At 51.6% G+C, this 21,543-nt stretch overlaps 1 protein-coding gene across 1 annotated transcript in view; it reads right to left on the minus strand.

The window, feature by feature from the left end:
- Positions 1 to 21,543, minus strand: part of SHC3 (SHC adaptor protein 3) — a 106,216-nt gene that overhangs the window by 47,559 nt on the left and 37,114 nt on the right. Inside the window, exon 3 of the mRNA XM_023243220.2 lies at positions 1,784 to 1,847. Coding sequence (XP_023098988.1) covers positions 1,784 to 1,847 — 64 coding nt within the window. The remainder of the gene's footprint in view (positions 1 to 1,783; positions 1,848 to 21,543) is intronic.

Raw genomic sequence — 21,543 nt, forward strand, 5'->3', positions numbered from 1 at the left:
GCCGGTGCTCACACGGACGGCCCGGCACAGGGACGGACCACCGGGCTCAGCTCAGTTAAAGTCCTTGGCACAGGGCCCAAAGGACTGCGTTTCCGCACCAGCCATCCCTGCCCGCCCCCCACCCCCCCCAAAGGCCAACACCGGTATCTGGGTCCAGGGCCCCCAAGCCATCCTTCCCTTTCAGATTAGAACATGCCCTCTTTTGATATGCTAATTACAGCTGGTTCTTAAACCATTTTTAATCTGACAGAGCTGTTTACAAATAGAGAGGCCTGGGCCCCGTCCCCGAGATTCTGATTAAGTCATACCCGAGGCCATCAGCCTTGTTTCTGCCACCCTCCCCGGGCTCTGAAAGAGGACACTCCCTAGCTCTGTCCTCAGACCCCCTCCTAGTGACCCTACGTGACAGTCAAGATTCAAAGTTCTCTGCCTGAAACCCAGCTGCCTTACCCAGCTCGGATGTCCCGAGCTGTAATGACAAAACCCACCCAGGGCGGGGGGTGTCAACAAGCCGGCCACCTGCCTGCAAACCTCAGCCCCAGGACGGATTCGGGGACATCAGAGGTAACGCCTCACGACAGAGCAATAGAGTCCGGGCACAGACAGTCTGGACAGTGGCTATTTAGTTCTGTACCTGCCAGACTTCTAACCGGAGAGGTTTTCTGAGCTTTCTCTTTTTTTTTTTTTTTTTAATTTTTTTTTTTCAACATTTATTTATTTTTGGGACAGAGAGAGACAGAGCGTGAACAGGGGAGGGGCAGAGAGAGAGGGAGACACAGAATCGGAAACAGGCTCCAGGCTCCGAGCCATCAGCCCAGAGCCCGACGCGGGGCTCGAACTCACGGACCGTGAGATCGTGACCTGGCTGAAGTCGGACGCTTAACCGACTGTGCCACCCAGGCGCCCCTGAGCTTTCTCTTAATCCCTTTCTCCCTGGCCGTCTAACCATCTCCAGAGTGAAAAAGTCAACCCAAGGTTGAATGTATAGTCCCTGCAGCCGGGTGACATGGGCCTGAGCCCAGCCTACCCCTACCCACATCTCTGTGCCTCAGTTTTCATCACCTGTAAAATGGGGCTATCCCGTGGCGCTCTGGAGCTGGTTGTACTGGCTAATGAGAGACAATTACTAAATTTTTAGGGATTTTAGGAGCTGGCCGTTAAAAACAGCTGCTACGAAAAGTTAATTTACGTAAACTTACAAACAAATAACTTGCATTAAAAAAAAGAAAACAAGACAAGTACTCAAAACTCCTCACTTCCCAGCTGCTTTTGCTACGTTACCGGTCATCTGTGCCGCTCAGGCCTTGGTGCCCGCTGCACCTGTGAACCAGGTGGAAACACCGCGAGATGACGTGTCACTGCGCGTCCTCGGGGACGTCGCTAGAGCCTGGAAGGGGCCTGGCGGAAGCACGTATGCCACGGAACCTGGCACGCGGCACAGATGAGCGGCTTCGTACTCTGAACCCTGAGGGCCGCTGGTTAAATTTAGCAGCACAGCACCCGGGTGTTCACCACCAACTGTTCTAGCGAAGAGAACTAACGCCCAGAGAGGCTTCGAGGGGCACCAGCCCCGTCTTCCGTGCCGTCTCCTCACCGTCTACAGGTCTGGGCCAATGGGGCACAACTGGGCGCTGACTTGCCGGCCGTCCTGCCAACCCCAGGGCAGGGGGACCCCGAGCTCTCGTCGCTTGGAAAGTGCCGACAGCCAGGCGGTGACAGGGGGCCCTGAGGGGCGGGGCGTGACCGCGGGTGCTGCGTGGGGAGGCAACACAGAAGACAGTACCTTTCTCTTCCTGAAGGCTCCCTTGGCGCCAGGGACGGCTTCGCAGACGCGGCTGATGGCTTCCCTTAAGGGGGCAGGAAGAGAGATCCATTTGTCACATCAGTCAGGATCCTGCAACCAAGAGACCACACGCGCACGTCCCCAGGGGAGACACCTGCCCGTGCAGTTCAGCGTAGACAGCGCGGCTCCCCATGCGGGGATCACCAGGTTCCCTCTCTGGCAAACAGAACTGCGCAAAATGCGACCAGGTCGTCCTGAACCTCCCGCTGGCAGTGCCCTAGTGCCTCCTGTTGGCGTGGCTGTATCCCAACAGTGTGACGGGTGTCGACGCCACAGTCCGTCTTACGCTGGGCTGGGATTCTGTTTAGTGGACCATTACCAGGGCACGTGGTCTCCCGGATGTTCCCTTCACGGCCACGGTCCCGGCACGGGGCCGGCCCTGACCAAGCACCGCTACGGGTCACCACCCTTCCAAGGTGAATCAGAATGTTATCAGAAGAAATTTGGCGTTCTGAGTATTATCTCCAGCGTCTGCAGTTAGTAAATATCATAAAACCAAGAGGGTTCTGAAGGCGGGGAGGCGCTCGGGTGATAGACAAATGAGCAAGAAATAAGGTCTGTGCCGGGCAGTCCCCGGAGCACCTGTTTATTGAGCAGCTACCACGTGCCGGTGCTGCCCTGAGGAAAGGAGGCAAGGAGGGTCCTAGGCCTAGGGGCACCTGGCTGCAGAGGGTTCGCCCGGGCAGGACACCTCGGGACGTGGGGAGGGTGCGAGATGGACCGGCTGGAGGCCGCTGGGGTCCAGATGCTGGGCCTCCAGGTGGGGAGGACGTGCTGGTAACAGGTGCTTGAAAGCAAATGGCTCAACTCCGGGAGCGGGCCTCAGTGGGTAATGATAGGGATACTCCAGAGGGGGCTCCAAAGTCAGGAGCCCAGAAAGGGGATGGGTGAACGTGTCAGCCCCCTCGTGGGGACGGACACAATTGTAAGAGAGCACAGGAAGAAATAAACGGGGATTTGGACACACCACCGGACAAACAGGATAACGGGTCCTCAGAAACATTCTGCAAGCTTTCTACGTGAAATACTTGAAATCATTTTCTATCATCCAGTAATCTAATCCCCACCACAAGATAATGCTCTTAAGAGAGATCTGTCCTTGTCAAATTACCATTCAGGTGAGGCTCACATTTGCCATTGAATTCACTGCAGAGAGTGGGGAAAGACTATTCTAGAAACTCAAATACCGTGAAGGCTGTAGACTGAATCACCATGACTCAGACGAAGTTCCTTTAAAAGGCATGAATGTTTTCAATGTTTATCCTTAGCCATTTGTTTTATAATAATGTTCCAACTGTGGTTCTATCAAAATGATCACCCGAGTACCTTTTAAAAGGCAGTTCCTATTGAGGAAGGTCAAGCTGTCTCTTTATGGAACTATATAAACCCCAGCATCTATATTTTCTCTGTCTAATTTAAAAACAAGAAGAAGAAGAAGAAGCTCGGCGCATCTCTGCACTGTGCTTGTTATGACACATTCGGCTGAGCAAAGCGCCAAAATCCGCGATGGTCCCAGCAGGCCGGGAAGATACCCCACGGCAGGAAGCTTTCTGTAGGTCTCTCCTAAAATATCCGTAACAAACATCGGATTTCTTTCCCGATCCACCAACGCGGGCAATGAGAGAAAGAAATCAGCCTTGGGCGACAGCCTCCCAAGAGGATAGCTGTCAGCGGGGTCACCTGTACAGCATGTGTCTGAGCCAGTGGGCCACGCAGGTCGGGCCACAGGCCTCCCTGGCTGCCCGTGTGCCACTTCTGTGGGGGAGGCGGACACAGCCCAAGAAGTCCATTCCGTCGAGCAAATCCTCCCCAAGAGACTCCGGCGGCATCCCAGGGCACATTCAGAGACTCCATCTTCCGTCCTTAAGATGTGCCAATGTCAGAAATTCCAGAAAGTTCTCTGAGCTCCACCACCCAAAAAAGTCCTAAGGATCCCCTGTGCGAGATTTACAATCCCCCAACGTGGTTGCAAATCAAGCTACTCTTCAGAAAAAAATGTCCTCCGTCCATCAATTTGCTTCTAATGCTCCCACGATAACCTGCGCGCGTGTGAATTCTCACCACACGGAGGCTGATGGTGTCCGTCTCCCTTTGAAATAAGAATGTGGCGGAACGTAGTAACTGCCACACTTAGATGCCTGATGCTGACACAAGAAACTTTAACTCCACCGTCTGACTGCAAAGGTAACCATTCTCATCGTCCCTCTTTACCACCTAGCACAGCACGTTTTGGTGAACGGTACTGTCTCAACTTTTCATTCAGCAAAAATGATGTGGCTTTCTGTAATTTCACCGAGTCCTCGGGTCAGTCTCGGGTGGCGATGCACCTCTGTTTTTAATGGAGATCGCTCAACCACCTGTTCAGCATGACCCCACTGGGCCGAGCCAAACTGTGACCTGAGAGCTCAGCTAACAGGAATGTGGACTCTCTGGCACGACCCCGGTCACCTGGGAGTAACTGAGCCTCACTCCATCCTGGTCCCACCATCTCTCCCATTCAGTGTGAAGTTCTCATCATGAGAGCCAGCTCCTCCCACACGTCATACCTGTCACGCTGGAGGGCGGGATTTGAGAACTGGGTCCTTTGGAATCATGTAGCCCCACTTTTGTCCCCACTCAGCCATCTCAGCCTGCCCACCCCACCTCCCCAAACACACACACATTTCACAGACTAAAACAATAAATAGTAGGTGTCCCAAGTGGTGATTTCTGCCATCAGGGGTTTATGTTCTAGCAGGCGGAGGGGCAATAAATAAACATGTGGAACGACAAAGTGCGATCCACTTCATGAAGAACCAAAAAGGAGAGACATACATGGTGAAGGGTAGCCGAAGACGCCACCCCACACAGGCCACGCCGGCAGACGGAGTATTCTGAGCTGAAGGCCACGGAGAAGTAGCCAGAAGAGCTCTCTGCCCTCCCCCCATTTGCCTAAAAGCAGGTCATAAATCTGTACACACAGCCTGTGCCCCTCTCCACAGGGAGGAACGGAGGTGAGCCGCAGCAGCCCTGAGACACAGCAAAGGAACTTGGGCTGCAGCTAGCTCCCCCCTCCCATCAATTCCCCCCACCCCACCCCACCCCTGTCCACGCACTTGCCTCCCCACATGTCAACAAGGGGTTCTCCAACAGGTTCCCCCCTAGAAACCCCAAATTCTTTTCCTGGGTTTTGTCACTTCCCTATGGATTTCTTGTTCTTTGGTAAGATGTGAGATAAGCCCAAGTTCTAACCACTTCTTTGAGTTACTCATCACTGAGTTTCCCTGCCTGCATGTGTACTGTATACATTCATCACCTGCTTCTCTCCTGTTAGTCTGTCTTTTGCCTACCTTATTTGCAGAACCCTAGCCAGAGAACTCAGGAGGGCAGAGTGAAAAAGTGTCTTCCTCCCATGGAGTGACAAATACGGTAATACATACATACCCAAGGGGGACAGAATGACCGGTGAGTGGTGTTTCAGTGTCTGGGCAGCATTCAGGAAAAAAATCACACTGGGTTTCTATCTTGCGCCTTATATGCAAATAAATCCTAAATGGATTGCAAACTTAACTTCATGGTAATGAAACCATAAAAGTACTTTAAAAAAAGGAAAAAACCTGGGAGGAATTTTTTTATATTATCTTTGAGTGGAAGGATGATACAAATCTTGAACATAAAAGGAAATATTGACACACTCCAGAGCATAAAAATAAAATTTTATGCAGAAAAAAAACTGAAACATTTCATAGTCAACAAGTTAATCACCTTAATATAACTTAATAAGGAAAATATCAAAAACCCGATGCAAAATGTTAAAAGATACAAACAGAGTTCACAGCAAAGGACATACAAACAGCTCTTGGAAATATGAACAAATTCTTGGCTTTACTCAAAATAAGATTATAAACTAAAGCCTATGCTAACATGCCACTTAAACAGCCAAAGGTTCGAGCTTGAGACATTATAAGAAAGCCCCGCATGTGGTTAAGAAGCAGTTCAACACAGCCTCCGGTGGGCAGCCTGGCCTCATCTAGGAGAACGAGACTCACACAGACCCTCCATCCAGCAGACCCGCTCCCGGGAACCTACAGTCTAACACCTCGGAGGCGGCCCAGAGGCCCTGGCATACCACCACTGACTGCAGCCAGGTTGTTAACAGGATGGAAAGCACTTGGTGGCTGTCACAAGAGCCGGTTCCATAAATGACGGCAACTCCTCCAAAGAGACCACCAACACGGTGCTGGTGATGGTGCCCTCTGTGCCCTTCAGCCTCTCCCTCCAAGCCAGGTCTTGTTCCCACAATCTGCCCTGCAAATTCCAACACCCGCCACGGCCCCAAATGCCGTGGGCACTGTGCCACCCTCAGCTGACGCTCCTCTGACGTCTTCTGCCCTCCTGGGTGCTCTTGGCCAGTTTCTCGCCTTCCTGTGATGTGGCCACAGGACTCCGTCCTGCCCACCTCTTCTCTGTCCTCTGTGCAACTCGGACAAGTGGACGAACAGGGTACAGTCCGAGAACCAGTCCACTGCCCCCAACTCCTGTCTCAGTGCACGCAGGGGCCCAGCTCCTCCCTGGCCTCCCTGGCCCTGGATGAAGCCCCAGACACAACCCGTATCTAACGCACCCACTTTCGGACAAGAAAATGTCCCCAGTCACTTATAAGTTACTCTATTTTCAGTAATAAAGATATCCAGCCCAGCATAACAGTAAAAACTCTGAAAATCATTTAAAAGCAGAACCCTCCTCCCCCGCAGCCAAGGAAAGAAGGCTCCTCCAACCTTCTAGCTGCAGCGTCTGATCCCTTGGCTGGGTGGGGCGCAGGGTTACGTGAAGAGAGGTCGTCAGGTGCATGCAGCAACCCCACCAGCCCCGGGGCTGGGCCCCCAGCGGGACTGAGGGCTGCATCTGGCTCCTTGATCCTTTGGAAGGCCCTCCCCTGGGAATATGTGGGTGCCTGTGCTGTGAAATGGACAGTGTTGGTCCTTCACCCACCCACACACCCATCCCCTCCGCCGTCCACACCCATGGGGCAGCTGTAACCCTCTTGCGGCTGGCGGGGCCTCAAACTAGCAGGAAACCCTCGGGATGGATCCCGTGGGCTCAGGGCCCACATGAGGTGCCCCCTGACCTTAGCCCTTTAGCCTGGTCGCCAGCAGGAGGCCGTCAGCAACACCCACTCCTGGTATGGAGACCATCAGTGCACTGGGCATCCTGGACTCTAGTGACAGGTGCCAGTCTGTGTCATCTCCATGAAGCCCCTCACTCTGTCTGAAGCGAGAAGGAACCAGGTGGCCTCTCTCTGGTGGGGGACAGGGGTGGGATCACAGGGCTCTATGCCTGCCAGACAGAAACTGCCTCCATATCAGGCCCCTTGCCTTGTGGTTCCTCCGCACTGGGTGCTGGGCAAACAGCAGCGAAACACATTCCCACCGCCATTTTGTTTTCCCAGGCCCTGTTGGGTGACCCCATGCCTCAGCCTGTCAGGACTGCTGGAGCCGGGCCCTGGGGCCTCTGCGGTTCCCCGACCTGCACTCGCCGTAAGGGGTCCTACTGTCTCTGCTCCAATTACCTTGCTCATCTTTACCTCCAGCCCCCACATCTCCTCCAGCGCCAGGACTGTGGAGACCATTCGCACACCCAAGTGACGGTTCCACCGCGTTGTTTAAAGTCTTCTCAGATGTCACGCTTCAAACCGAGCCTCGACTGCCCCCCCCCGAGAACTTCCTGCCCCCCCTCGTCTTCCCTGGGGCAGCTCCTCAGGACCACGGTCCACAGGGCTCCCCCCATCCCACACTCAGGAGCCGTCTCTGATCCTGGAGGACCACCCCACGCCAAACCCGTCCCCTCCCGACCACCGAGGACCAGGCAAGACAGTGTGTGTTTTCAAGAAACGTGTGGAGGAGACCAGGGGTACAACAGCTGTTGTGCGCTGTGCACTGTTTACTACTCGAGCACAGACCCGTCGTTCAGAGAAAGGAGAAGGCAAGGGCACCTGCCAGCAAAGAAGCCTCCATGCAAAGCGGGCTGGAGGCCAAGGGGAGGGAGAGCAAGAAACCACGAGAAAACGCACGCTGGATCCGGGCCCAGAGAGGAGCGCGACGCACGGTGGACGCGTGAGGTGCGGCCACGCAGAGGGGTGTGCTGGGAGGCGACAGGCCGTCAGGTCTGCAGAGCCGTGCGGGGGTGGGGTTCTGACCCGGAGGTGGCTGAGAACGGACAAACCACAGAGGCCCTTCAAGCAGGCTGACGAGATAGACACAGAGTTGAATGGACGTTAGCTGCTGTGTGTGGGACGAGGCAGTGGCTGAGAAATGGCGGGCAGGGAGGCCAGCGAGATGTCAACGGCAGAAGCGACAGAGCAGACCCTTGGGGAAGACACCCGGAGGCCTGCCTAGCTGTGGCCAGTGACGCCCAGGTGGTCCTGTCAGGGGACGGCGGCCTCTCTCCCTTCCAGGTGACCATCTCCATCCCGCAGCCATGAGACACGGGTGGGCGACGCAGAGCCACACAGCCAGCCACCCAGCGAGGACGGAGTCGGGAGGAAGCGGCGTCCCCTCATGCCGTCCACGGGCACCGCCGGCCACCCAGAGCTTCCATCCGGCACACGCAGAGTTACACATGAATCTCAGACACCGGGAACACTTCAACCTTAACTTCTCGAAAGTAATTTCCCCGCGATGGGTTGAAACTGCCTAAATCTTCCAAAGTTAAGTGTGTCGCACGGAGGTCGCAAGCGTAAGCGGGGTCGTGAACCCGGAGATCTGTACCGCGCTCGAGAAACCAGGGCGCAGCCAACCCAACCTCGCCGATGCCTCATAACCTGTGGAGTCACCTGAGACCTCATAACCCTGACGGTCTCAAGTGTGTGCTTTGCCTCCCACACATGTACACAGTAGGCGCCAATACCTGCCGGCTGATGATGACCAAACATGCAGAAGCAACAGACCCTGTAAGTCCTCATAAAACCCAAGAGGAAACCAGGAATGAGGCTCCTTAATCCCGTGGGTGAGCATCTCACGAAGATGAGCCCTCGGGATTGAGGGGAACGTATGGATGCAAGAGTAATGCCCACCTGTGGCAACACTGAGGCTGATATTCCTTTTGGTTAGAAGAATGAAGCTTAGGGGTGCCTGGGTGGCTCAGTCAGTTAAGCGTCTGACTTCAGCTCAGGTCATGATCTCACGGTCCGTGGGTTCGAGCCCCACGTCGGGCTCTGTGCTGACAGCTCAGAGTCTGGAGCCCGCTTCAGATTCTGTGTCTCCTTCTCTCTCTGCCCCTCCCCTGTTTGCACCTGCCTCTTTCTCTCTCTCTTTCAAACATTAAAAAATAAAATAAACATTAAAAAATTTTTTAAAAAGAATGAAGTTTAAAGTTGGCTTGAGGTCACAAGGAGTGTCACAGACATCCTTGACAGATGTGGGGGGGGGCTTGCTTTCGCCTCACAAACACGTTCCCTGATTTCCTCTTCCCTTTAAAATTCCCACTGTTGGTTAGAAAAAGCCTGCTTCCAGCCCACGGCTTCGAGATGCTGATGAGTCGAAGGCAGGACCGACGCCTGCCCTGGAACTGCTCACCTAGACAGACACAGTTTCGTAAGGCGGACGAGTCCGCATGCGGTCGGGGTGGGGCCAGAGGGCGTCACTGCCTTCAGGGCGCCACACGCTGCTTTGCCAGTAAGACCTTGTGGATCCCGGCACGCACAGAGGTTCACAAGGGGTGGCTAGGGCACATACGTGAATGCTGCCCCCGCCGCCGAGCTCTGTGTGAGGCACTGTCTGTTGGTCTCTGAGGACCCCGTGGCACCATCCGTGAACCCACAGAGCGTCTTGACATTCACGGGGTGTGGCTCGGGGCAAACGCACAATAATGATCCATGTTCCCATCCGCAATATTCTAATCAAAGCCACGAAGACGCATCTTCCTTCACAACCGAGAGAGGAGCTTGAACCGATGGAGGCGTAGGAAATGATCCTCAGATTGATTATTCAGCGCACCCCCGAGCAACACAGGTGTGAGTTGCAGGCATCCGCCTGGATGTGGATTTTCTTTTACAAACACAGTACAGTCCTGTAAATGTATTTCCTCTTCCTTCTGATCGTCTTAATGCCGTTTTCTTATCTCTAGCTTACTTTTTTTTTTTAATTTTTTTTTTTAACGTTTATTTTTGAGACAGGGAGAGACAGCATGAATGGGGGAGGGTCAGAGAGAGAGGGAGACACAGAATCTGAAACAGGCTCCAGGCTCCGAGCTGTCAGCACAGAGCCCGACGCGGGGCTCGAACTCACAGACCGTGAGATCATGACCTGAGCCGAAGTAGGATGCTTAACCGACTGAGCCACCCAGGCGCCCCTCTAGCTTACTTTGTCGTAAGAACATAGCACATGATACGCATGACATAAAATGCACGTTAGTTACCTGTTTATGTTTTCAGTGAGGCTTCAGGTCAGCAGACCATGAGCAGGGAAGTTTTTGAGAAGTCAAAGTTACACATGGACTTTTGAGTCCACGCGGGTCAGTGGCCCTAATCCCGCACGCTGTTCAAGGGTGAACCGTAAATGCGTAATTACATACGTGCACATATATACACGTATATACGTAGAGACGACGTCAGAGACAGAGAGAGCAGAGAACTGTAGACTCCGGGCGGCTAATTCTGGCTCCAGACATGACACACACTCACTTGACCATAATCAGATTCATTTACAGACATATGGTCCCTAGAAACATATGGTCCCTAGAAAACGATAGGAAAATAAATAGATCCGTGTGTAAGCACCAGCTACTGGAAAGCCCACTCTCGGACGTGTATTAACGGTATTATCCTTAGTCTTATCTGCCGAGACCGCGTGGAGGGCGGCCGGGGGTCGCGGGTCCTCAGCCACCATGGGCCCGCTGTGCACGTGCACACCCCTGCATGCACACGGACACATGTGCACGCATCCGGTGGCCCCAGACATTCTTGCCCGAGGGGCACAAATCCCAGGAAGTCAACAATGCCAGCAGAAATGAAACGAATGTTCCCGTTTTCCAGTCAAGGAGACTTGGGCACACAAAGTGAAGGAGTTGTCAGCCAGTGCAGAGGCTCTGTCCCCGAAGGAAGGAAATCGTGTCTCCCCGAGTCCTGAGGGAAAAGACCACTATCTCCCAGCACTGGCCCCTCGCATCAGGAGGAAATATGTGCAGATCCCCTGAGGCAAAACGGAACCGATACGCTGCCCACAGCAAACTCACTCGTGCCTCCCAGCAACTTAGGGGGCCGTCCCAGCCAGCTTCCCTCCTGACCCTGGGGGGCCGTCCCAGCCACCTCCCCGCTCAGGACACCTGGGAGTCAGGAGACACCCAGGAGCCCAGGAGTCAGAGGCTGGGAGAGCCAGGCCGCACCCCACGCTCCTGCCTCTTTCGGGGATGCTCCTGGCCGCCAGATTACCGACAGGGACAACTCCAGATTATCACGCAAGCTAACTCTGGAAGACGGGAGACGTGAAATACAAGAAGCCAAAGAAGAAACCCCTAGAAATAAGCACTCCACGGACACCATTGTTCTTTTTCCAAAAATGTGTTTAATATCAGGCAAAGAGTTACAGCGCCATCGGCCAAAAGGACGACGGTCGGGCAAAGCCAGCCCGAGCTGCAAGGCGGGGACAAGAGCGGTGGGGGGTGGGGGGCACGGAGAACGGCAGGATTCGTCGGGCGGCCCTGGCTCCTGGAGGCGCCTGCCCGAGGCCGAGGGAAGGGCCTCTGGGGAGAGCCCATCTGCAAGGCAGGAGAGGAAGGCTGGTCTGACTCTTCCTCACCCAGCACCTTGTGACTCGCTCCCCTCGTGCGGGAGGCGCACGCTCTGGAGAATTTACTGGGACGAGACGCGTTTCCCTTTCCTGATGGCACAGTATGTTCACTGCAGACCGGGGGCATCTGCTCTGCTTGGACGGGGCATCGACTTTCCGTCCACATCCTTCTGCTCCCGTGTACATGTGGAGACGAAGTCCCTCTGATTGACTCTGGTGGGGAGAACGGGCACGAGAGAACGAGGTCAACCTGGGTCAACCTTCGGGGAACATGTCTGGCACTCGCTGGGCGTAAGGTGTCTTGATTTAAGGGGCGGAACCTGAGGGGACCTGGGGGGCGATGCGGCCGGGAGGGCGGCATCCGGACTCACGAAGACAGACTCCGCCGTGTAGGAGGGTGGCTCGCACATGCACACACGCACACGTACACACGTGTCATGGAGAGCCAGCACCCCCAGCAAGGGGGACAGCTGGCCTCTGTCTTCACGCCCCTCGTCTCTCTGAGCCACTCCCCCTCAGATGTCAAAGCCATTCTTCCCATTTGGAAAAAAAATAACGAGGACAAAAGGAATTAAGTTCAGAGAAGGTGTCTAACTCTTCCCAGAATCACACCGTATTAGAGGAGTCAAACTCCGAGTTAGATCCTCCGGGCTCCAAAGCCAAGCTTTGCCACGCGTGGTCTCCTCTAAGACTCATGTAATGCACACGGTGACCCGGGGCCACACTGCCGTCAGCCCCACAAGAGTGAGCAGGCATGCACCCCAGGTCTCACGGGAACGAGGGGTGCCCCCCACCAGGTCAGCGCAGCACTGGGCATGGCCCCTGTGCCCTGTGTCTTTGTTTCTCATGAGAATGCAGCATGCCGGCCTTCCTGGAAAGCTCCCCAAGGACACTGTCATGAACAAGGGCCGGCACCCAGGCTGGTTGCACTAGGCCAGGAGGGACTCGGACGTGCAACCCACTGCACCCACGCACAAGGCATAGGCGAGAAGATACATCACTGTCCATCTCGCTCTCCACCCACGGCCACAGCCACGGAGCCAGCACCGGGGCCGGCCCTTCCCTCCCTCGGGCCGGACAAGGAGAAGAGCCAGTCCCGCCGGGTGGGCCCAGAGCTGATGAGAGAGGGCGACACCAGTCACATGGAGTGAGGAGGAGGAGGGAGGTCCACGTCCAGCCCTTGTGACATGGCGAAGGCCCGGAGAAAGACAGGATCTCCGCTCAGGTGCAGGGCCAGAGGGGGACGCCATTTGTTCCTAAGCACAAGCTGACGCCCTGGTATTCCGGGGGCACAGCGGACAGAGGGTGACCCAGAGCATGACCCAGGACGGGGAGCCAGGAAAACAGGCCAGAAGCCGCACGGCTGGTGCCTTAAATCGGGCAGGGGTTATGTTGTTGAAGAGACGCGAGGGGAAGATGTCTGGGGCAGATATGAGGCTTTGTGACACAGACAGACACGGAAGGGTCTCTCAGGAGCAGCGCGTCAACAGAGAGACGCGGGGCGAAGGGGGATCCCATGCGTGTGGACGCCAAAACCGCGGCCGCAGCGGCAAACGAGGCGTGCTCGCGTGAAGACAGCAGAAAGCGTCACTGGAGGACAGAAGCAGGACCCGCACAGGCAGAAACTCGAGCCACGTCCTGGACATAAGGTCGTGGTATCACTGAGTATAATTCTCCCCAAAACAGTCACGATCACCTCGATCGTAACTGCAATCCCGATGAGATCGTTCTGTGCTGAACGCTACGATGTCAGAACACAGAAGACAGTTCGAAAATGATGAAGAATTCTTTTTAGTCGACAAGAGAGCACAGCAAAGGGTGGCGGGTCCCACCAGGGCGGATGTGTCTACGGATCAGAACCGCACACGTATCGGTGTCCAGGGGCACAGCCAAGTGTCCAAGGGAATTGAGGGGACGAGACGGAGGCATCTCGAGTCCACGGGGGAATCCGGGCTGGGCACGGTGGCTATCTTGTCACAGGTGGCATGAAAATCCAAATGTGAAAAGTAACTACAAATACTAGAAGATCATCAGCGTCATCTCCCCACGAGGGAGATGTTCAAGACAGGAACACGAGCCTTGATAAACACTCTAATTTAGAAGTTTCACTGTAATGCAAAATACTTCCAGCACACGCTCAGCGTGCAAAACACTGCCACGAATTACTAAGAAAACGGAGGGGAGCCCAGCAGAAAAGTGGACGAGGGATGTCAACAGGGAATTCACTACAAAGGACTCCAAGCCGGCACGTAGGTAAGAAGGACACGTTTCCGGCACGTGAAACCCTCAAAGTCCAGCAACAGCACCGTTGTCTGACCGTAAACCTGGTTAAAATGAACGATGTTAAAGGGGCAACGGAGCCACAACCAGGGCTTATCGCGTGTCCGCTGAGTGGTCCCGCTGTACCACTGTGAGGGCATCGATCTCCCAGCGTGGAGTCCGCACGATCTCCATTTTGCGGGTGAGAACCTAAGACCAGAGAGGTTAGGAGGCCTGCCTGAGGCCGCACAGCTGGGAGAGGGAGGTGGACCCAGCCTGCCGCATGAGCCGGACACCTGGCCCAAGTCAGCGGCAAACCCCCCACCCTCCCCATCCCCCACCACTGTGAGAGCAGGTGTGAGCTCCGGCAGGCAGCTGGGGATAAAACACTGATGGCCACGGGACCCAGCGATTCCGTCTCTGGGTATACATGCCGGAGGACTGAAAACAGCGTCTCGAACAGGTGTTTGCACACCCGTGTTCACAGCAGCCTGACTCACAACAGCCAAACAGTGGGCCCAGTGCCCACTGACCAGGCGGATGGGTAAAGCAAATGTGGCCCATCCGTCCAGGGAAACACCACTCAGCCTTGGCAAGGCAGGGAAGTCTGACACCTGCTCCAACATGGATGAACCTTGAGGACATTGTGCTGAAGGAAATAAGCTAGTCACAAAAAGACAAATGGCCCTTGAACAACCCAGGGGTTAAGGTGCTGACCCCCCCCAGCTGAAAATCCATGTATAACCTCTGACTCCCCAAAATCGTAACCAGTAACATCCCAGTGGCACAACACTGAGACCACACCTAATGCCACTAAACTGTGCACTTAAAAATGATTCAAGTGGTAAAATTAAAAAAAAATTAATGTTTATTTTTGAAAGCGAGAGAGAGACAGAACACAAGCAGGGGAGGGGCAGAGAGAGAGGGAGACACAGAACCCGAAGCAGGCTCCAGGCTCCGAGCTGTCAGCACAGAGCCTGATGTGGGGCTCGAACCCACAGACCGTGAGATCATGACCTGAGCCGAAGTCGGACACTCAACCGACTGAGCCACCCAGGTGCCCCAAAGTGGAAGAATTTTTAAAGCAGCAATTAAGGAGAAGCCAGAAACCAGCCACCGCGGACCATGTGCTGCGCTCACGGGGTCGGGGCCTCGGCAGGGGCTCCCAACCACGGCCCGACCACCGGGCCCACGCAGCCCACTGAGATTCACATGAATTTTAACGTCTTCCTCCATTCTGAGCGTAATTAAATCTTCAGTATTTCCTATCAAACGCATCATCATTTTCCAACGCACTTTTAGGCCCATAATGATAGAATCCCTGGCTCAGACTATAAATAATTGAGCTGAGGCCCTTACAGACGTGATAACAGCTTCCGTGGGACGTCCTTCAGCACATCCTGTGCTCCGCTGCTATTAAAAGGCTCTGTGGGCGTCTGGCCACATGTCGGAAAGCGCTGCCTCACATGTAAACAAACCACAGCTAAGGGATAATAAATAACATATATTTAGGCACGTATGTCTCAGAGGGTCAGGTCCTACCCCACTCCACGCGCTAACGTCGAATAAGGAGGGAGGACAGTCGCACTCAGATGAAACAAGAATGTCGCCAAACAGACAAAATGGTGCCCACTAATGAGCGGGCGTAAGATGACTCTTGATTCCCCGAGAACCGACACCGTGTTCTTGCCTGTGTCCTAGACTCGGCGAGCCGGGGGGAGACCAGGACTCTGGCCCCAGCCTACCCACCCCTAAGCAAGGTCTGTGCTGGACTCGATTCCCCCGGATGTGAAGGGCCAAGTTCATCCCCATCACTGGACGGGGCATGCCGTCTGGAGATCACATGTGCACCCGGCATAAAATTAAATTACTACGTGAGCCTGATCACTTACTCTACCTCTGAGGGTACGGGGGACACAAAACCGCACACAGTGTGTTCGCAAAGTTGTGGAAGAAAACTCACCCTTCCGTTTTTCTGGTACTTTTGTTTTCGAAACTTTCTCTAGTGGACGGGCACGTGCCATGTTCATAATGAAACAGAATTGAGGCTGGGGGCATGAAGGTTAGCGGAGTGTGGCGGTTTTAACCCGGGACACTGGGAAAAGTCTGAAGGCTCTCAGTCGTCTGAGTGTTGGGGCACATCTAGTGGGGGGGAGGTCAGGGGTGCTGCGGGATGTCCTAAAATGCCCAGAAGAGCCCCCACAACAAGGCATGACATGGCCCCAGATGTCAGTGACGCCAAGGCCAGGGAAGCCCTGGTCTGGAGTCTATTTTTCATCTCCTGTCCAGGCCCCTGGCCCGCCATGCTGGGCTCCCACGCCACCGGCACCAATAGGAACCGTCCACGGATGCTCCGTTCACACAAGAGAAGGGTGTCCCTGGAAGGTAGGCTCAGTGTTAAAATCGCTGACGGGAACAAGCCGTAGGGACAGTCCCCCCTTTGCTGTCACCTCCCTGTCCTGCAGGTCCCAGGGCTCTGGACAGAGTGCGGGTGGGACACGGGGTCTGGCGGTCACCTGTGCGAGGCTGATACCGCCAGACCCGGGGCCTGAGAAGGGGAAGAGGCTTTGCTGAAGCAGAGGAGAGGGCCAGGAGGGAGCCGCACAGGGCCATGGGGAGCAGGGCAGCCCCCCCGGGGCAAGTGCCCCTGCCAGTGGGACAGGCAGAGCCAGAAGCTCCACCACAGCGTGCACCGCAGGGACCCTGGGTCCTGGGGAGGTGTCCCAGAACCAGGACACCCGCCCACCCCTCCGGGTACCAGCAGGCAGCCCAGGGAGCAGGCCTTAAAAGAACACCAGCCATAAACCACATCCTCTGAAGGAGGCAGGGTCAGACCCACTGCTCGGCTACACGTCTCTCTTACCTGATATTTTGGTGTGCTTAAATAGATTATAACAACTTATAGACCGGCCACTAGAATTTGCTCCCCAGCACTTAAAGTCTGTACTTCAAAAGGAGTTATAAATTGCCGATCTCGAAATTATCCAAGTCTTCATAAGCAGTAAATAAAAACTTGAAGATAAAGGCCACTATGCCACCACATTATCCTCAAAGAAAGCGGCGTTTTCTAAAATAAATGACTTTCAACGTGCTCAGCACACACAACCGTGCTAATTTTCATAGAAAAGGCCCTGGGGACAGAAAGGAAGGAGAAGTGCTTTAATATCACCTTTTCCACACAGGATGTGTCTCACTAACCACATCCTTGGGCCACCACTATTAACCATTTGCTTTTCCTGATGTTCCATCTTCAGCCATTTCCCTCGACTCCTGAAAATTTAAGATTTTGATGAGTATTATTTGACTACCTACTGTGCTGGGCTCTGAGATTCTGGAGGGCCCTTCTGGGATGCCCCGTGGCCTTGATGGGCTCTGAGAACTCCTCACCCGGAACTCATCAAGGCAATTCAGACTGTGCATTTAGAAGGCCATGTGGCCCCATCTCCCTGCCCCGCCGCATTTAGACACTTTAGACTTTGTTCTTTCCCAATAATGACCAACAATATGAATAGATTTTGATGAGGGGGAAATGCTTATGATTCGAAGGGAGGATCCGTGAACATAACCTTTTGTGTACAGTCTGAACATTATTATATCAAGCCTGCATGTAAAAAATACACCTTCACTAAGTCATCAAAACCGACATCGCTGTGGAGACAAAGTGACCTCATACGCCTACTAATGCGCACTGAGAAGGACACAATTTCTATTGTTTACTGCCAGAACACATAAGCTAAGAGAAACAGACAGTTAAAACTAAGGCAAATTCTACAAAATACCTGGTGTGTACTTCCAATAAATGTCCAGAGAGACAAAGAAAGGCTGGGCAGTCGATGCAGTGGAAGGGAGCCCAGAGCCACGACAACCACATACAGTGCGTGGTCCTGGCTGGAGCATTACCCTGATACCAAAGCCAGACAAGGACACCACAAGAAAATTACAGGCCAACACCCCTGGTGAACAGATGCAAAAATCGTCAACAAGACAGCAGCAAATCAAACTGAACAGTACATTAAAAGGATCATTCACCATCATCAAATGGGATTTAGTCCAGGGATGCAAGGATGGTCTGCAAATCAAGGGACATGATACACCACAATTTACAAAATGAAGGATGAAAACCACACGATCACCTCAGTTGATTCAGAAGAAGCATCTGACAGAATTCAACATCCACTCGTGATAAAAACTCTCAGCAAACTGGGTATAGCGGGACTGTATTTCAGCCTCATAAAGATCATGTAGGACGAGCCCTATATTACACTCAATGGGGAAACAGTGTGAGCTTTTTCCCTGAGATCAGGAGCAAGACAAGGATGTCCACTCTCTCCACTTTTATTCAACATAGCATTGCTTTTCCAGAATTATTTTGGCTATTCTAGCTCTTGACTGTTCTATATACATTGAAGAACTGGCTTATTGATTTCTACAAAAAGCTCAATGGGACTTTGATTAGAATTGTATTACAGGGGCGCCTGGGTGGCGCAGTCGGTTAAGCGTCCGACTTCAGCCAGGTCACGATCTCGCGGTCCGGGAGCTCGAGCCCCGCGTCGGGCTCTGGGCTGATGACTAAGAGCCTGGAGCCTGTTTCCGATTCTGTGTCTCCCTCTCTCTCTGCCCCTCCCCCGTTCATGCTCTGTCTCTCTCTGTCTCAAAAATAAATAAACGTAAAAAAAAAAAAAGAATTGTATTACATCGCTAGATAATTTTTAAAGATTTTTATGTTTTAACAATGCAGTTTTTTAACCCATGAATGTAGTCTATAACTCCATTTATTTAGATCCTTCTCTCATCAATGTTTAGTATTTTGTTGCATATAAATCTAGGATGTGCTTTGTTGAAATTAACACTAATTCATGTTTTTGTGCTATTGTATATGGTCCTTTCAAATTTCCATTTTTCAGTTAATTTCTGCAACCTTGCTAAACTCCCTTATTAGTTCTAGAAGCTTTTATATAGTCTCTTCAGGATTTTCTGTGTAGATGACTGTGTCATATGCAAATAGAGATTGTTTCATTTTTCCCTGTCCGATTTGTATGCCTCTTACATTTTTCTTGTCCTATCACACTAAGATCTCTAGTACAATGTTAAATAAAAGCTGCTAACTATGAGGTTGCCTGCAGGGTTTTGTGGATGTCCTGTCATCAGGTTAAGGGAGAATCCTTCCATTCCCAGTGTGTTGAGAGTTTTTATCATAAATGTATGTTGAATTCTTGCAAAATCTTTTCCTTACATATTGAGATTTTCATATTTTTTTCTTTTTTAGTCCGCTGATACGGGAAATTACATTGTTTAAATTTTTTTTATATGAAATTTATTGACAAATTGGTTTCCATACAACATCCAGTGCTCATCCCAAAAGGTGCCCTCCTCAATACCCATCACCCACCCTCTCCTCCCTCCCACCCCCCATCAACCCTCAGTTTGTTCTCAGTTTTTAACAGTCTCTTATGCTTTGGCTCTCTCCCACTCTAACCTGTTTTTTTTTTTCCTTCCCCTCCCCCATGGGTTCCTGTTAATTTCTCAGGGTCCACATAAGAGTGAAACCATATGGTATCTGTCTTTCTCTGTATGGCTTATTTCACTTAGCATCACACTCTCCAGTTCCATCCACGTTGCTACAAAAGGCCATATTTCATTTTTTCTCATTGCCACGTAGTACTCCATTGTGTATATAAACCACAATTTCTTTATCCATTCATCAGTTGATGGACATTTAGGCTCTTTCCATAATTTGGCTATTGTTGAGAGTGCTGCTATGAACATTGGGGTACAAGTGGCCCTATGCATCAGTACTCCTGTATCCCTTGGATAAATTCCTAGCAGTGCTATTGCTGGGTCATAGGGTAGGTCTATTTTTAATTTTCTGAAGAACCTCCACACTGCTTTCCAGAGCGGCTGCACCAATTTGCATTCCCACCAACAGTGCAAGAGGGTTCCCGTTTCTCCACATCCTCTCCAGCATCTATAGTCTCCTGATTTGTTCATTTTGGCCACTCTGACTGGCGTGAGGTGATACCTGAGTGTGGTTTTGATTTGTATTTCCCTGATAAGGAGCGACGCTGAACATCTTTTCATGTGCCTGTTGGCCATCCGGATGTCTTCTTTAGAGAAGTGTCTATTCATGTTTTCTGCCCATTTCTTCACTGGGTTATTTGTTTTTCGGGTGTGGAGTTTGGTGAGCTCTTTATAGATTTTGGATACTAGCCCTTTGTCCGATATGTCATTTGCGAATATCTTTTCCCATTCCGTTGGTTGCCTTTTAGTTTTGTTGGTTGTTTCCTTTGCTGTGCAGAAGCTTTTTATCTTCATAAGGTCCCAGTAATTCACTTTTGCTTTTAATTCCCTTGCCTTTGGGGATGTGTCGAGTAAGAGATTGCTACGGCTGAGGTCAGAGAGGTCTTTTCCTGCTTTCTCCTCTAAGGTTTTGATGGTTTCCTGTCTCACATTTAGGTCCTTTATCCATTTTGAGTTTATTTTTGTGAATGGTGTGAGAAAGTGGTCTAGTTTCAACCTTCTGCATGTTGCTGTCCAGTTCTCCCAGCACCATTTGTTAAAGAGGCTGTCTTTTTTCCATTGGATGTTCTTTCCTGCTTTGTCAAAGATGAGTTGGCCATACGTTTGTGGGTCTAGTTCTGGGGTTTCTATTCTATTCCATTGGTATGTGTCTGTTTTTGTGCCACATTGTTTAAATTTTTAATGTTGAGCCAACTTTCCAATCTCTGGATAACCCTTCCAGTATATGTCGTATTATTTTTTGATAAATTGCTGGATCCAACTTGCTACCATATTGTTAGGGTTCTGTGTCTAAGTTCACAAGGTTTTGGGTTTTTTTCTTTTAATGCTTTGTCTGGTTTTGGTACCCAGATAATGCTGGCCCCATAAAACAAACTGGGAAATGTTCCTTTCTGTTTTCTGGAAAAGATCGTGAAGAATAAATCTTATTTCTTCCTAAGTGTTTGGTAGAATCTATCAGTTGGTACCATGTGGCTTTAGAGTTTTCTCCATGGGAAGATTTGTTTGTTTGTTTTTACTATGGATTTTATTTCTTTAACAGATATAGGCCAATTCAGATTATCTATTTTTTTTCTTTAAGCCACTCTGGTAGTTTTATCTTTCAAGGAATTTGTCCATTTCATCTAAATTATTCAATTTATTGGCATAAAGTTGTTCATAATATTTCCTTATTATCCTTGCAGTGTCTGTGGTATCTGTGGTAATGTCCCCTCATTCATTCCTGCTCTTGGTAGTCTGAATTTTCTCTCTCTTCATGATTGATCTAATAGTTTACCAATGTTAGTGTTTTTTCCTTAAAAAAAAAACCTACCTTTTGGTTTCAAATATTTTCTCTGATCTTTTTCTGATTCCAATTCCATTGACTTCCAATGCTCTTGAAATGGCCTAAAGAACCATAAAACTTAGAGAAAACACAGCAATGATTCTGAGCCAAGAAATGGTTCACTATATTCAGACCCCGAACTGGAAAAGAGTTTCAGGGGTATCTTTTTCATATTGCTTATATTTTCCTTTTAACAGATGTACAGGTGTTATAATGATATAAATCTGTGCCTGCAAATACCCGAATTGATTCTAAGTGATATTAAAGCATTGTGTTATATTTTAACAGGCAGTGCTTTTCTTTTAATGGTTATAAAATAATTAGTTGGGTTTTTTTTT

The sequence above is a fragment of the Felis catus genome, chromosome D4 (genome assembly GCF_018350175.1).
Source record: "Felis catus isolate Fca126 chromosome D4, F.catus_Fca126_mat1.0, whole genome shotgun sequence".
Classification (NCBI taxonomy): Eukaryota; Metazoa; Chordata; class Mammalia; order Carnivora; family Felidae; genus Felis; species Felis catus.